At 41.3% G+C, this 17,692-nt stretch overlaps 2 protein-coding genes across 2 annotated transcripts in view; one reads left to right on the forward strand and one right to left on the reverse strand.

The window, feature by feature from the left end:
* The window catches only part of lrba (LPS-responsive vesicle trafficking, beach and anchor containing), a 166,377-nt gene that overhangs the window by 91,821 nt on the left and 56,864 nt on the right, over positions 1-17,692 (forward strand). Inside the window, exons 37-39 of the mRNA XM_029509480.1 lie at positions 2,238-2,362; positions 6,967-7,110; positions 8,781-8,917. Coding sequence (XP_029365340.1) covers positions 2,238-2,362; positions 6,967-7,110; positions 8,781-8,917 — 406 coding nt within the window. The remainder of the gene's footprint in view (positions 1-2,237; positions 2,363-6,966; positions 7,111-8,780; positions 8,918-17,692) is intronic.
* On the reverse strand, positions 9,747-12,071 carry mab21l2 (mab-21-like 2). Its single transcript, XM_029509469.1, has one exon. The coding sequence runs from the start codon at positions 11,591-11,593 to the stop codon at positions 10,514-10,516; it is 1,080 nt and encodes a 359-aa protein (XP_029365329.1). The 5' UTR covers positions 11,594-12,071; the 3' UTR covers positions 9,747-10,513.

Genomic DNA, 17,692 nt, shown 5'->3' on the forward strand with positions numbered 1-17,692 from the left:
CAGAGGTGGTCCCCCCGCCTCCTCCACCACAACCATGCTGTGACTAATTACTCCAGCCAATGGTTCCCCTCCTGATGGATTAATGTGTATTGTGTGAATGGGACAGAACCCTCCCCACACACACAACCACATCCTCTCCTGAGATGAGAGACGAGTGCATCCTGATTCGGAGCACTGCGCCATGCACAACCTTGATAATTATTTTCATAGATGAATACCATTGCAGGCAGGATGATGAAGTGGCCATTTGCGTTCAGAGCCTATCACATGCAAACATGGAGCGGGGTCTTTGTCAGTGGTGCGAAATCTAGTCCTGCACAGACCCGCGTCCCTTGTGTCTCTCCAACTTGCATTCTGCACAGATACAGACTCTTTATTTCTTGTTCTCAATATGCAAAATCTATATTCATCTTTCCAGTGTTTTTTTTTTTTTCCCCGCCGAGCTTTATTTTGTGAAACATTATTATAGTAGTTTATATTCTGGGGCTGTCCTCTATGCACCAAAGTAAATGCATTCACCAAACTGCTTTACATCCACATTTGAGATATGAGTAGCAACAGCCACTCTCCACTCATCATCTGGCCTTTAGAGACCGATCCCCCCCCACCCCACCCTTTTTTTGTGTCCAAATACATCATTTAATCAATGGTTTTCATTAGGCAGGACATACAAGGTTTTAAAGGGCCCACTTGGAAATTGTATTTGTTTTCTTGTGTAAAGCTCTTTTCCCTTTTAGGGGCCCCTGTGTGATCATTGGTCGTGGACTGAAGATTTGTGAGGAGCCCCCAGCCAGAGCAGCATTCAAGAGTAGAAGACATAAAATATGCTGGGGTTCGCCCGTCATAGCTTATGCCACTGAAACCATAAACTGTGTCTTCCTACACCTTCACAGGATACACTGTGCACTGCAACCACTTAGGAGCAACCTGGTCATGATTTTTAGATCTTGCTGCAGAAACACTGAAGCCCCTTCTTCTTTTTTTAAAAACTGTATTTGCTTTCAAAGCTCAGCATGCCCAGATGTTAGTCTAGTCTTGTTCAAACAAACAAACAACAACAATGGTTGACCAAGCTTTTTTTTAGGTAATACATTGATATAAAACTAGTTAATGCGTGCTTAATAAAGTCACAAAGCCTGCTGATCAATTGATTTTCATACTCATAATTACAGATATTTACTGTATTTCCCAAACCACTGTTAACTGTTGCAGAGGGCGTAAAACACATATATAAACACGACCACAGCACAACCTCAGGCGCAACCTCAGGAGAAGCATAGACTGGGATTTTTCCTCAAGAGAACATTTAGTTTAAGTGAAACCACCATTTGACTTGAGTCCAATTGTCAGGAGTTTGCCTCACAGAAGATCCGAGTGCATGATCTGATTTTAACATTCTGACAAACAGCTTTGTTGCAAAATACAGTTTAAGTAATAAGAATTTTAACTCTTAAAATTAAAGAGGAGAAATTTGTTTCATCTCAAAGTAATCATTTTGCTTTGCTATAGGTAATTAGGTGAATATTTTAGATTATATTAAAATTGATTCACTTTTGTAAAATGGTAGTGCTGTTCCATCATACACAGGTACACAGTACGCAGGCGCAATGGTATGTGCAGCGACTCCTCATTAAAACTTAACACTTTCTTTTCCTTGAGAACCAAATAATTTACCGACTGGGACCAGGAAAGGGAGATGGATTTTTTTATTTATTTATTTTTTTTTTTTTAAGGTATATTGATATGGACATAATTCTCGCTACCCCTCTTCTGTGTTTGTAATGGCCTTCTCTTTATCCTGCTAGCTATGAGTCTTGACAAGAGGTATCCTGCTGGGCTCGAAATGAGTGCAGAATAGAAGCACGTGCCACAGAAGTGTGTGGAAAATGATCATGCTGTCAAACACTCATTCCTCTGTGATGGTACCCAGTGTTTAGTTCACCTTCCTAAAAAGAGAAAGGGAGGAAAAAGAATGCAAATAAAGGGAAAAAATCTCAGCCCCTGAGAAGCACATACCGTCAGTGTCAAAGGCAGGGATAGAGTGATTTTGGGTCTAAGGTTCCATATATGTGAATGTTTTTAAAGAGTAATTTCAAGGGTTAAAAAAAAAAAAAAAAAAAGCACCAAACACAATGTCGGCTTTATGTATGCTTGCTCGGACTGAGTGCTAATGTTGGGCTGCTATACCATGCTGGCTGGTAATTGCTAACACATGTGCTACTTCTGTCTCGTTGCAGCCGGCCGAGGGAGTTCTGGCGCCTGGACTACTGGGAGGACGATTTAAGGCGGCGACGTCGCTTCATCAGGAACCCTTTTGGATCCACTCACTCAGAGGCTACGCTCAAAGCAGCAGCCGAACACGGTCAGTCCCATCCACCACGTGCCCCTCATCCCTGCCTGTTGTTCACACTCCCTGTTTTGCTAACTTGGAGGTAGCACCAAGTACAAGGCAATAAAAATTAGCCCTCCCATTGCAATAAAAGATTTACTGCACCACAAGACACAGTAAAATAGGACTCTCATTTGAATTTCACACAGGTGATTTCATACCATGCCTCCAATTATGCAAAGTTGGACTAATAACCAGTGTTAGCAAGCTTTACTAAGAAATTCAGTCCTGAAGTGAGTGGCTGTGAATAATAAGCTATATGAAATGTTGTCATTCTTTTTTCTACACTGCACCACAGTGGCTGATATCAGTGGTAAGTAACAATTGTATTCCCGCTTTCTTCTGTTTGTCCTCATTGAAATGTTTAAGTTCCAGTGAGGGGTCATTAAAGGATTTATGTAGTTTATTTGCAACATAAATGTCTATGTTGTATATGTTTGTGCTTTATTGCCTCAGACATATTAAATTTATTTTGAGTGGTATTGTGATGGTTCATTTATTGATAATAATGTTGGACAGTAAGAGTTATATTGGCCCTTCAGGTTAAATGATCTACTCGAGAAACGCAAATTGTCTACCAAACATTTTTGTTGAAGAAAGCACCCATGTTTTAGTTTCAACTTCTTAAAGATTAAATGCGGTTTGGAAAAACATGATCAATACTCTTACACAGAGTAAAGAGTTGTCATTAAAAGCAATAGGATTGATTTCTTTTTCCTTTGGACTAGGAAAAGATCCCATTAGTTCTTTCCTTTCTCCATTGTTTCTGTTAAGGTCTCCTTGAAGACAGGTGCAGATTTTCAATAAATGTTGTCAGAGAACAACTTGAAATTTCCCAGCTCATGGCCACAATGTATAAACGGCACATGCATTAACACTAGGAGTTGCTTTTCTCTTTGAGTGCATGTAATCCACTATTTCTGCAAAAAATCCAGCACACACCAGGGTTTGCAATCATCATCATGCTGGACCCACCTTTGCCAGTTAAATCAATTACTCCCTCCAACAAATGGCCTTTTCTGCAGCAAAATGTCCTCAATGTGTCACCCGCAAAAGTCCTGTTAAATGTGACGCTATTCCCAAAGACAAACGGCAGGTGTGACAGGAGTCAATATGAATGCGATCTAAAAGCAATAAGTGTTGAGGATCTCAGGACCCTGGGAGAGTTCTGGTCTGCAGTAATGGCTGCAGAGTGCAGGCAGCTGGAGGCTGAGGCCACAGCCCAGCTGGTCGCTGTTCCACTGCTGCAAGATTTTGAGTTTTACTTTCTTTCTTTAATAGTCCTTCTTTTCCCCTCAGTTACATCATGACAGATAGCAGATAAAGCACAAAATGTATAAGTCTTTTAGAAACACTATTGAAGGCATTCACTGAGTTGGTTTTATTTGGTCTGGTATTCAATTTTATTCAAAAATGTCGGCTTATATATAACATATATTCATCGGGGGGGCAGCAAACTCCTGCAAACAATGTTGGATTTCAAAGTCAAGTCTGTGTAAAAATAGCCAGCAGACAGTTGTGGCAAGGGGTATGCTACCTCCAGAGAATAGACCTCTTGGCTGAAATATGGGAATATATCATTAAAATAACTCTTTGACATTGAAGCCTGACGGCATCCATTTTCTGATGTAACCTTTCGTCTTGTTTTAGTCGACCCGACATTTGTTAAGGAAGTCCAGCTCAAGATGAGAATGCAGGACTGAGTTTTCAAACAGAGCACAAAGGTCATATCTGGCTGTAATTATATTCATCAGATGCAGAGGGGGAAAATGCAGTCTCACTCCCAAAGAAAATATTTAGCATAGATAAAGCTTGAATTTACCCAAATTTTTGTAGCTACTTGTGGCAGCACTGTTCAAATATCATCCATGATCAGATAATTACCCACATCGAAAAAAATTTACTTATTTACCTGTTGATCTATAATAGCAACTTTTTATTTCTTGTGTATATTTGTGTAAATGCATATTTTGCTCAATACATGAACAAAAATGTGCATTTCTGGATTAAGGGTATAGACAACTGTTATCATTCATACTGTGCCAAGATGATTTCCACAGGAGTGCGTGGCTGCCAGTAGGCCTGAGTAGGCTGTTATGTATTTATGGCTGGAAAGAACCATCTTTTCTGGGGATTGATTCGGTCTGGTCTGGGGCACGTGTACCAGAGGTGGCAGAGTAAATACCTGAAGACTAATGTCTCTGTTCTGGTAATCAATACTCGCCTCATGACCACACTCCTGGCTACGCTCCCGTTAAAAACAAATTTGTTAATTTTGACAATTTAATTGCTGCAACCATGCATGCCTGGAGTTGTATAAGCAGGTAGTTGAACCCCTCGGTCGGGAAATGGGGTCTTGGAAAAAACGTAACCTGTTGGGATGTATGCACATTTCTGTTCCTTGTGTGATGAGTGATGAAGCTGAAGTACCGTGCTAGATGCTTTTGTTAATGTGACATGAGTGTGCTTTGCACTGATTGTTCAACGTTTTGATGTTTTTAATTTGCACACTAACTTTAATGATTGATGCTGGATTTTAAAAAGAAAAGTTGATGTTTTTTTTTTTTTACACTTTCAAAATACATGGGATAAATACTATGAGAATTATTTTTAATAGTTTTCCACAACATTAGTTAATTTCTTATTTTATAGTGACACATTAAAATTAAATAGCCTAGTCAATGTACTCCAAGTTGAACAACAATTTCATGACTTTGCATATTCTGCATAAATCCTCAGCCACACATACATGTGCAAGCAAACACAACACCAGTAAAACCTCAAAGTTGTCAAATTAGAAGAAGGAGAAAAAATAAATAAACAGGATCTACATGAGGAACAGGATGATGGGGGAGTTAGCGCGTAGCCTGTCACTTATGTGCACATGGCTGGTGATAAGTGGCATAATTCTGGTTGAAATAGCTTCTCTTGCTGCTCCAGTAGACTCAGTGAAGCAATATGCTGACCGGTCATTGTTTTAGTTGCAGTCATTTCAGCATGTATTATGCTGAGGTGCTATTAATAACTTGCCTTTGGAGGTAGGCAGGCCAGTCTCGAGGTGTAGTTGCATCAGACAGTGTATTGGGGAGGCTGGATGTTGTACGTTAGCACAATCTGTGCACTGAGGTGAGAGTTTTTGAACGTAATTGTAGTTAAATACAAAGATGTATAACGACATATCTGTTTTTAAGCTCATCTGACAAGTCCCCTGTCCACTCGTTTGGTGTGAATGCAATGGCATGTGGTACATATTAGGGGAGCTGGTAGTAATTTCAGTGCTGCTAACTAAAGAATCCTCCAGGGAGGGTTAATTACAGGAAGACCATTCTAAATATCAGCGAGCTGCATATTTTCCATGACAAGAGATTTTTTTTTAGCTCAGTTCTGCTAGTAGTTTCAAAATGTATAGCCACATGACGCAGCTGCATTTTGAGGATGTGTAATGGATCTTGCCTCAGGTGATTAAAAAAAAAAAAAAAAATCCACTTACCTGCTGTGCTCACTCATTCACTGGATTAAAACTGTTCTTTTTACCTGGATGGTGGATAAGAAAACCAAACATGTACAGAATGAAGGGAAGCTCTCATTATAGTGCCAGCCCTGTTCACAGGCAGGGAAGACTCACCAGTCAGTTGTTGAATTGTAGACTTGTGTGTATGCAGATCTGCATCCTTCCACCACCTGGGGGAAACTCTGTAAATGTTTGTAGATTACCATTTCTCTTAAATAATCCATTTGGAACCTCAAGTCCTGATCAGTTCAAATCAAATGAGCTGTGTACATCTCTCATTTTGTTAAAATGGAATTTGTGTGCAGTCGTGTTTGTTTTAATGTATGATATAAAGTGCTAAATGCTTTTATGGGTGAGGATTATGTCAGTCTCTTGTCTCGTTTTGTTCAGTTTGTAATTGCATGGCTGAAAACACACTGCATGTAAGCATTCCTTTTAACTTCTGAATCAGATACAAACAGCTTGCCTTTATCAGTTATATTTTAGGGTAAAACTTTTTCTTTATAGCACCTATCTTTGGTTTTATGTCTGCTTTTTGAAGATGGCAGAAATTTATTAAAAATTAATTATCTCAAATGCGTGTATAGCAATTAATGAAAATAATTCTGGGATGTATTTGTATTATATATTATATATTTGTATATAGATTCTATTAGTTTATGTGAAGTTGCTTGGAGGACATTTTCACTCAAACTGTAGGTTAAACCAAAACTATATAAAAAAAACAAAACCTTCTGGTAGTTCTTATAACACATTTCAGTTTTTTAAAATCAAATCTGAAAAGTACGACATTTCACTTGCCATGTTTTCTCATTCTGGTTTTTCATAATTGCTGTTTGTTTAAAAGGAAAAAATATCTGGGCTGGCTGGCTGGTTTCAGTTCAAAGTAAAATTCACTCAAACATGTAATCATTAAATCTCTGATTGTCATCGTACTTTGCAGTGAAATCTAGCAGCCCAAGTTTTTTGTGTTAATTTAAAATAAAAAATATGAAACTAATTGATTGTGTGTATAATTGCTTAAATGTATTAAAGGTAGCCTAAAAAAGCCTGTTTTCTCTTGTAGTGTCTGAGGAGGATATTCTCAAAGGCAAGCAATCCATCAGGAGTCAGGCTCTGGGAAATCAGAACTCGGAGAGTGAGGCGTTACTGGACGGAGACGATGACACTCTGTCCAGCTTGGAAGAAAAGGATTTGGAGAACCTAACAGGTAAAGCTCGTTCTCATACTCTCCACCTCTCATATCTACTCCTGGGTAATGCTCCCCTACAGACACAAACATACACCTCTGCACTACGTTGTATTTGTCCTGCAGCCCAGACAGAATAAATAAGGTCACTGTAACTTTCATAGTTAAATCTTCCACTTATGTGAGTTTGTGGTTTTACTGTACTGAGCAATAGACTCTGGGTGAAATGGCATTGTCCATTTCACCCAGTTGTTGTTGGGTTGTGAAATTGTGGTGCTCTTCTTCTTTTTTTTTTTTTTTTTCCTCTTTTTTTTTACTTCTACTTCTTCTTCCTTTTTTTTCCCCAATATTTGCTGTTGGACTCCCTCTGAAGAAGGAAATTGTCCCTTTAATGAATGTGCATCTTTCCCAGTAAACAACATTATATGTCTGGACAACACCTTCAATATGGCAGCAGTGTCCTCTGAGAGCGCTGCTGAAAACACAGTATCTTCAGTTTTCTGTCTCAGCCACCGGAGGTCTGCTTCACAAACATACACACAGGCCTGGGTAGCAACTCTGTAAACATTTTTTTTATCCTGCAGTAGCAGAGTTTATCCCAGGGTGCTGCTCACTCTTCAGGAAAAGCAAGTCAACCCTCCAAACTCCAGTATTATCCTGATCAAACTACCACAAGACCCTCAAATTAAATGTTATCCTCCTCAGAATGTTGTGAAGCATTTTGTGTCTTTTGATGTGCCTATTATTTGAATAATCTTAATGAAATATCATATAGTGCGCTAATCGGATTGCAGTGTAATCCGCATTTTTCTGTGCAATGACAGCACTAAACTGCTTTAATGGGACTCAGAGTGCTGTTAAAATAACGCAAACGGATGACAATAGGATTAAAGGTTGAATCCTGTTTAATAAGGTGACGTGTCGGCGGAGGTCTTAAGCAGCTGTCTGCTTCAGGTGTAATTGAATGTCTGTGAGTGAATGGAAGCAAAAATGTTATTTCAGCTCGCGGATAACGTGTCAGGAGGCTACTCCCGGAGTGATCAACCTATATATGTATCTGTTTATTCCATCCCTCCGCAAGACTGTGAGGGTGCTCAGGGAAATCAAGCCGGCTCTCCTCAGAGCACATCTGCAAATACAATGGCTCATATGTGCAGAGCCGGGCAGAGCTTCCACCCACAGCTCCCCTGAGCCGGGCTCTCATTGTCATACTGGCATAAATTAAGATTGATGAAAGATTAAACAGAGCTTCCCCCCGCAGCCCGCAATCTACTGATTCTGAGGCACTGTCCACTTCTGACAGCAGCTCCTGAAGTTTTACGCTCTTTATTATCTACTGCACTGATAACTTTCCTTCAGGATCTGTCAGGATGTGCCACTGTTCAACTGCACATTACACATTAAAACAGCGTCTGAAGCAGCCGAAGCAAAACTAATGTCAACTGCAGGGACGACAGACTTAACTTTAAAAATAAACACAAACTGTAGTTGTGTTTGGCTCGTTTATCCTGCACCGACCGGCCCCCCGCTTTGTGAAGGCCCGCTGTGTGTTTGCAGACTAAAAGCCATCCGTTGATAGTTGATAGATAGCCTTACTTTTACAGTGGATGAGCTAGTTAAAAAGAATAAGTCAGCATATGAGCTCAGACACCCTGCTCGTGTTCTCACCGGCTCCTGTGTGTGTCCTCCAGGCCCAGTAAACCTGAGCGCCAGCGCTCAGCTGGTGGCTCCGGCCGTCGTGGTGAAAGGCACCCTGTCCATCACCGCGTCCGAGCTCTACTTCGAGGTGGACGAGGACGAGCCGGGCTTCAAGGCCATCGATCCAAAGGTAAGAGACCGGAGCTCCATTGATCCAGTCTCCCAGTGTCACTTATCGAAGCTTTGCTCCAGTTTCCCACAGTGCCGGCTGCACTTTTCAATACAACACTAACAGACACTCCTATCTCCGGAGGTCCGTCTGCCAAATAATCACTTAAAATTAGCAGGAATCGTACTGCTGGTGTGTTTCCAACTTTCCAACATGTAAAAATGTTGGTTTATTAATAAGAGATTCGGTGTCTTATCTGTCTGATGTTTAAAATTACAGTGCGACTACATTTGAATGTCACTTGGGCGTGATGTAAAAAATAAAAATAATATATATATATATATATATATATATATATATATATATATATATTAATCTATCCTATCAGCGCATTTTGATAAAATTTAAATGTATTCATTTTCTTAGTTAATATTTTATAAAGTAAATTTAACATCACGGAAAAGTCGCATATTGTTTACAAAAAAAATGTAATTTAAAAAAATATACATTTTCGTCTTTATGAGAAAGTCAAATCAGAAAGAGAATCAGGCGTGTAACTTTTTTTTTTAAACAGCAAGCAGATCTCAAAAATTTAAATTAGATCTGTCTAAAGTGTTCTGCTTAAAAGATTACACATTCTTGTACTTCACACTAACGACACTGCTGACTTACACTCGGTTGTGTTTGTTCAATATAATCATCTGTGAAGTCCTGTATTTAATTAGACATATTTGAGTTGCGCCAGAATTTATTTGAATGGGATTTAATCATCAGAATTCGTTACATTTAACTTGACAGTGGAGGTGTCCCATAGGCTTCGGTGCATTATCTGAATGTAACTGCATTAATCAGGTGGAGGCTTCAGTTCAGCTTCAGGCCCTGAGCTGCTCTTAGAGCAGAGATGCTCCCAGGCCTATATATTAACATGAGTCCGTTGATTTACATTCATTCAAAAATCCTTTTGAGCCTGTGACGCGCTGTAAAAATAACATATGGCCTGAAGTCGGCTGTGCACATTCCTTCTTTAAAATTAGGAAAATGTCTATTTTTTTTCCCTTTTTACAGTCGACAGCAAGTTCCGGTTTCTCTCATGAACAAAGAGACTAATTTAACGACTTTTCTCCTTCAGACAATGATAAAAAATAAAATCCAACAGGTTTGCCTGCCATCTGGGCTGTCAAAACACGTCAAGACACGAGGCCAAGTTGTAATTTAATTTGCAACATTTTTATTAGCATTTCTGTTTGAGTCACATAATGAAAAAATTTAACTTGGCACGCTACATTTTATTCTTTCACTTAACGATTTTGTGCATATATTTAAATAAAAGTTTCTTCACTTTGTGAAAACATTTAAAGAAGACAATTAAAAGTTCTTACACTTATCTGAAAATGTACCTTCATTTTCTCTCTGGCAGTGGCCCAATTGCTCCATTTAAAAAAAAAAAAAAAAAAAGATTTTTTTTTGTGTGTGTGGTTTCCTTGCTGCATTATTTAGTTTCTGGTTTATTTATTTTCTTTCACATTGCTTGGAGAATCAGTTGGACGAGAATCGTCTTTGTCCTTCTCTTTAAGTTTTATCCCAAAATGTCTCTCGGCTCTTGCCTCCACAGTCTCTTCATAATTTGTCCAAACTTTTAGCATTGGTGAGGATTTCCCTCGCTAGTCTCCATGTCTGCTTAGCAGCAGCCTCCAGGGCTGAGTGAGGCTTTCCCTGAAACAAGTCCAAGTTTGGCAAGAAGTAGTGGGGACATCTGCGGCACTGCAGGCAGGATATGAGCTGCAGCAGGATGCCGTTCAGTCGGTCTCCGAGGCAAGACTCGTCCCAGTCGGTCTCTCTCGGGTGTTTCTCACACTCGTACAGCAACAGGGTCTTCATGTGGTAGTTGTTGAGGGGCTGTCCCGGTAGCTCCAGGTGCCGGTCCCTCAGAGTCTTCAGGATGGACAGACACTTCTTCCTGCAGCCGGCCATCAGCAGCCTGTTCTCGGCCTCGCTGAACTGCAGGACCCAGGCGTCGCTCTCCGCGGAACTCTGCTTCCCCGTCAACGAGTAGCACTCTTTGGAGAGGAGGTTAAAGCCCTCAGCTTTGACTTCTGCCACCCGGTTTGGACCGGGCCAGGGGATGTGGGGCATGGGCCACTGAGCTGCGCTTCTAGGCCAAATCCCAGTGCATTTGAAGGCGGGGGTGATCTGGACCACGTACCTCTCCCTGATCCGTAGTTTGACCTCGCTGGTGTCCGCCACCATCTTCACCACGTCGCGGTAGCTGCATTTGTCCACGGCCTGCGCCACCAGAGTCTGAAACCTGGAGCGGATCTTTCTGGCTGACAGGTACCCCGAGGCGGTGATGAACTCGACCCACAGCGACATGCTCCTTTTACGGCCATCGCTCAGCTTCAGCACCGCGCAGCCAGGCAGGGAGCCGTCGTCCACGAAGTTGAACACCCCCATCTGGTTGAGGTAAAGCACCACCTCAAACTCATTGGGGGAGATGACCTCCATGCCCTCATAGCGTGCGTCTATTTCACTGAGGGAGCTGATAAACCGGGGCTCCTGCACCTCCACCTCCTTCAGCACGTCCGACACCACTTTACAAACCTCCCTTATAGTCTTCGCAATGGCCGCTTTGCGAGCTTGGCATCTCTCGTTGTAATATTTGTTGAGCTGGTAAACCAGCTTTGCCTGCGTCGCTATCATGTTTGGGCAGAGGTCCGGGCTGTACACCGGAGAGTCGCAGTAAGTTGACGGATCCAATGCTTACCGGTAAAGCCAGAGGCAAATGCTTCCCGTGCAGGAAAAATGTGTAATCAAAGTTTAGTTGTTTTTTTTTTCCTCTCTCTCTCTCTCTCTCTCTCTCTCTCTCTCTCTTTTTTTTTTTTTTTTTTTTTTGCTTTTGCAGCGGATGGACGTCAGTGTGAGGAGGAGGAAACGGATAGGGATGCAACGCAATAGCCTGCTAAATATCAGTCCAACTGGGCGCTCCCAGCACGGTTAGGCAGATTCATATTCAGGTATTCAGGTTGTGGGTCAGCATCCGAGTCCTGGGCTGCAGGCTGCTAAAGGCTAAAGCACCGCCTGTGAACACTCATCTCCTCGCTGTTATTGCTCTGCTCTGCGGCCCCGCTCACTTTTTCGTCCACACTCAGCTGGGAGCTGGACTTGTGTAGTTTATGAATGGTTCCTCTCGGAAGAGTGAAGGGGGTCGGGCTTCTCCTCCTGCAATCATGTGCGGAGCTGTCAGTGCGGCCAGCCAATCAGACCTCCAGTCCGCCTCAGCAGCATCTGGACTGAAACACAAACCTTTTTCAGGTTTCCACGGCCAAAATCACAGCGTACACGCTCCAGAGCCGGCAGTAAAGCACAACTTTTCCTCCCCACTGAGACAAAGTGCTGCAATTTGAGGACACGTTTTGAGTGACAGTCTGGTGTCATTCAGATAAGTCTCTTGCTCTCTGACTATCTCCTTAAAAAAACAAAAACAAAAAAAACCAAAAAGAATATTTTTCTACTTTTCCAAAATGCTCTAGTTATGTTGGATTTTTCTTTTCCATTTGACGGTATGTTTTGTTTATTCTTATCAGCATGTCCTCCTTTTCATGTAAAACTCCAGAGACCTTGATCGACTTCACGCTGCAGAATTTGTCTCTCTTACGTTTTAAAGTGTGCTCCCCCCCCTCTTTAATTCAACACTTAACACTAGTGACCAAACGATCCCGTTTATTTTGAAAGTAAATTTAAAGCGCGGGGAAAAATAAAGCCGTAGCTAATTTATGGCATTCGTTTTATTTCCTTTTTGCTTTTTAGATCGATCAGATTTCTCCTTTGTTCCCTCTTAGCAGAGTGCGTTTTACACGTTCAAAGGAAATAATATTTTTATGAGACATGAATATTTTATTCCGTTAAGAATTGTTATGAAGGTTGCATTTAAAACAGTAAATGCCCGGAGTACACCTGCAGCTGGGGCTCAGGAAAGCTCGCCGCAGACCGATCCCAACTACGAATTTACTTTTAATCCACCTGATACGCTTTTAAACCCATCGGCTGATTGGAAATTTATCGATAATTCCCGCAGTTTGTATTCCGTACTGACCCAAACAGCTGGCAGCAGATGTGCCCCCTCGGCTTCACACACACACACACACACACACACACGTTAACTTGCCGGTGGCTTGATTGCAGTGAACTGTCTGAATAATTAAAGCAGAGGTCTGAATGAGATCCGGATTCAGATCCGGTCTTGCAACAGGAGGGGTCCAGACCGGGTCCAGACCGGGTCCAGACCGGGTCCAGACCGGGTCCAGACCTGTACGGTGGTGGGGAAAAAACTAAGTAGTGCACTGAACTGGAGATGAAGTGTTTAGTCTGTCTGCTGTCTGCAGTCCCGTCACGTCTGTCCGCTGGTCCAGGTAATGAGGTCACGGTCATTAGTTTGGACATTTGACTTCATTATACGTTTTTCCCGTCTTTTGACTTTCACGTCTCACCACTTTAAAGGCGTTTTGGCCAAATCATCTCCCTGCTCCTATATCCGCCGTTACAGCCGTTCAATACCGAGACGACTGTTAACTGCACTTCAGTCATTCCCGCAAAAAGAGAATATAAATTATACTAATAATCCAACATCATCATCTGTCTCCTCTGTTGCACCTTGAAGGTTTTGTGTAAATGGAAATGTTGATCAGAGACAACGAGGCCTCGTGTAATCTGCTTAAACGTGAAGTGGAAAATGTCGGTCTTACGTTGTCTCTGCAGTCTGCCTTAAACTGTGCATTTCCCATGTTGCTGTATAACTTAGAGTATAAAATGTCGGCTATTCTTCAGTTTTGTGCAAAAATAATCTAAAGGCAAAGCTCAAAATATAAGTCTTTATGATATTGGCCATAAAAATAATTATCACGATGACAGTGCATAGAATCTGTAATGATTTCCAGAATCCTCTTTGCTGATATGAAGTAGCCAACTATGCAGTGGATTCTGAAATAAACTAAAAACATATCAGAAAAGGCAAAGATTAATGAGCAGCCTTCACAGTTGCATCATTCTGGACTTTATCATGTAGCTTTTTCCACTTCTGGATGAGTCTTTAGGGAGTGTAAAGCAACTTGTGATTAAAGCATTCAGGCCTTGGTATTTGAACTCATGTCACTGTAGCAACCAACACATCTGCATTCAAAAGCTAAATTGGATAAGTTTGCTTTAGTTGTTGTCAAGTCAGTTGTCCATAAACCAGATATTATTTCTTTCAGTTATATAATTCACGGTTCATTATGGTTTTCATTAATTACACTTTAGACGGAGCTGTTTGCTCACCTAGGCTGGTTAAATTAACTTTGGCCACCCTGGGGACGTTCAGTGCCAAATGAGTTCATCCCCACAAAGAACAAACACAGAGAGGAAAACATTCGAGCTGCATCTGCTGAGGTGTGATATTTGAATTAAATTTGATGCACATGCTGCTAAATGAACGCACAGTAGTCTTCTGAGACCCACCAGAGTGCTTTGAGAAACTATGGCATGAGCAGCAACAGTTGATATTGATTTAAAAGATATGTTTAAGTGTGATCGTACATGTAACGTGATAGTCCTCCTAATGGGGCTTTGGAATTTAGAGAAAGATACAAATGGAGAGAAGTAAATGGGGGGAAAAAAAAAAAAGTCTGGCTGATGATTTCAGTATGACTGTTTATTATCAAGCTCACAGCTTCAGAGAGATTAATCGACACTACTTGGAGAGCAAGTGTCCAAATATTATGAAGGACATTCTAACTGCAGCAGTCCAGCTTCTTATGAAGACATTATGAATTCATCCTGGCCCACTTATCAAACCACTTGGTTCTGAGCAACTGTGTTCATTTTTTACCACTGTGAAAAACAGTATATAGAATTTTATAAAATCGTTTTATTTTGGCAGTTGATGTGGTAAAGCTCAGCCATATCCCAGTATATGAGCATTTATATAACGTGTTTGTGCATTTTGTGCACATATAACTACATATCACTGTCCCATCGCAGAAAACGCACTGCTGGAGCAATAAGCAACAACTGTGGGAAGCTAGATTTTAGTATTTTAGTTTTGTCTCATAAACTTTTACTTCCATTTTCCCAGTGTTGTAAGTATAATGTATAATATTATTAATAGACACTTTGGGGCCTAAAAGTCTGAGAGCACCTCCTCGCTAAGCTGTCTTTGCCTTTAGCAGCCGACTGTATGTACCTCGTATAAATCTCATGACGATGGCCAAATGACTGTCACTCACTCGCTCATCTGTTCCTGCTACTTCTGTGAACCCCTCGTGTCCCGAGAACCTCTGAAACGATCTGAGGTTCCTAAAGAGTTCCCCCTGGTTTATATTGGCCGGAGAAAAGCTCAGGAGCCTGTCAGAAGGCTCTTTGATCTGAGCCTGTGTGACGACTTCACAGTGATCCCATCACAAGCACAAAACAGTGTCCATGCCTGTGCAAATCTCTGCCAGCTGATGAGTAATCGCACTGCTTCTCATCTTTTTCTCTTCTCAGCTCTCTTACTCTTCTTCCTTTGTGCTCTTCCCAGACGGCGGTGGCTATATTTCTGACAAAGTTTAGACTGATCCGACAGACCAACCTCTGCATAATACATAATTTATCTTTTAAATATATTTTCCCTTGTATAAGGAGATTTTAATTAATGTTTGTTCTAAAAGTGAATGTCAGTAATCAATTTAAACTTTTTTTTTTTTTTTTGGCAATCGGTTTTATCTACTTGAATATTCAACCTAAATTTACACTCTGCGTAAACAGTGCAGAGCAAAGTAAAAGTAATTTACAGAGGCACGCAGTCACACTTGCAATATATCTCTAAAGGTTGTTGCTACATTCTTTTTCATAGTGTGACATTAGGTATTTGAAGAAAATGTTCGAGAAAAAATTGCTTTGCAAGAAAATATGCAAAAGTTTCTTGCTCGCGTCTCTGAGTTATTGTGCTTTGTACTTGTAAGTGAGTGATAAGGGAGGGGGGATGTCGGGGCTTGGCATTTTTAGGTAGTGTGCTTTTCCCTTTCCTTTTTCTGGAAACATGATAGCTGCAGGAAAAGTGGCTCACTGCTTCACAACCCACACCAATATGCACATGTGCACAAGGACCAACAGCAGCACACGTGTAAGAGGCTACATTTTTCGTGCTCTTGTTCACACGTTTTCTTTCTGTCTTACAAACCCGGATGGACCCAGCTGCTCCCTCCATCGAGGGCTCAAAGAAAATCATCGCAGGCAACTAATTGCCTGGCAGGCCCCTGCATCTGCTCGGCAGATACCAGAACTGACAAAGTCGTGGAGCAGATGTGTGTGTGTGTGTGTGTGTGTTTTGGAGAACCCTTTCTGTTTAGGCACAAGTCATCAATATTGCATGTGGAGTTATTGTTGCAGAGCCTCTCCTGGAGACTACTAATATTGCATGAATGAGGAAGTAAAATTCTCTCTACCTTCTGCTGATTGGTTAAAGGGAATATCAGCAAAAACCTGATTGGATAGTATTGCTAACTGCCTTATATATCAAAGTCACATTCTGAGCTGAATTATTCCCATAGCATAATAGGAAACACTTCAATAGTTGTGGTTGCAGTTTGACTATGTTGTATTTTAACAGTGTAAAAATAACAAATATCCTGGCATTCACATTCAAATTTGGAATTTTGATGGAGCCAGTTCACTATTTGTGGGGAATGGGGATGAAAGCTACTGTCACCAGCAGTGGTGTGACAGCTGCAGGAAGAGTTGGGAAAACAGAAATTGTGCAGTACATCTAAAACACACAATTTTAAAATCTAATCTGTATTTCCCTCTCTCTCTACCTTCTATCTAGCTATCTGGCTATCTAGCCAGATAGCTAGAATTTCTCCTTCAAGCCATAGAAAATCTGCACACAGCTCAGAAAATAATTAGATTTTTCTACTACTCTTTTGAGTAGTAAAGCACACTAAAATGACTGCACTTCATGCCATATCCATGTGCTACAGTGATATACATTACAATTTACAAAATGAGTACATTCAACCTAAGTATAACACATTATGTGAAATCGAAGAACCTCACTTTAAATAGCATGTTAAATTTGCCTCCTCACTTCCCCTGTTTGCATGGAAACATTCATGATAACACAAAACACATGCCTGTTAAGCTTTTAGTTCACAAAGACAATGCCGGTTGAACTTTGCTGTTGTTGCTGAATCCTGTGGATATCCAAAGTATGCTTCCAAAAAAGACCAAAAAGAGACCAAAGAGAAACGTGTTTTGAAAAGAATACTAGTAAATTTCTGCTAAAGGTCAGTGTCCAGCCTCGGACTATGCAATGATAAAACCCCCACTGCGAAGACATTGGTAACTCTAATTAGTGGGGTGGCGACGGCTACCCGGGGTTAGCAGAAGTGGATGAATGGATGGTCACTCACTCAAAGAAACCCACCCTGGTGTTATGTAGGGACCAGTCTCATATTGTTAAGCTCTCCCTAAAGTGTCAAACTGCTGGGACTGCATCCCCTCCTTCCCCCTGCTCACTCGGCGAAACTCTCATGGTCGCCAGGGACGACCTTCAGCTGCACCTGCCAATCACAAAGAGCCATGGCAGCAAGAGGTCTCTGAGAGAGGAGCCTATTGATTTTCCAGTTAGAGCCTAAGTAGTGTGTGCTATAGGACTAACGGACAGCCCAAGCAGGTATGTCATTATCAATGAGCCCAAGGAAACAGATTCCCTCACTCTCACTCGTTCATATTGGCCTTCTTCTCCTCCCTAATCCCCTTCCTCCATCTCTCCTTCATACTGTT

Source organism: Echeneis naucrates, chromosome 1, assembly GCF_900963305.1.
Source record: "Echeneis naucrates chromosome 1, fEcheNa1.1, whole genome shotgun sequence".
NCBI classification, from domain to species: domain Eukaryota; kingdom Metazoa; phylum Chordata; class Actinopteri; order Carangiformes; family Echeneidae; genus Echeneis; species Echeneis naucrates.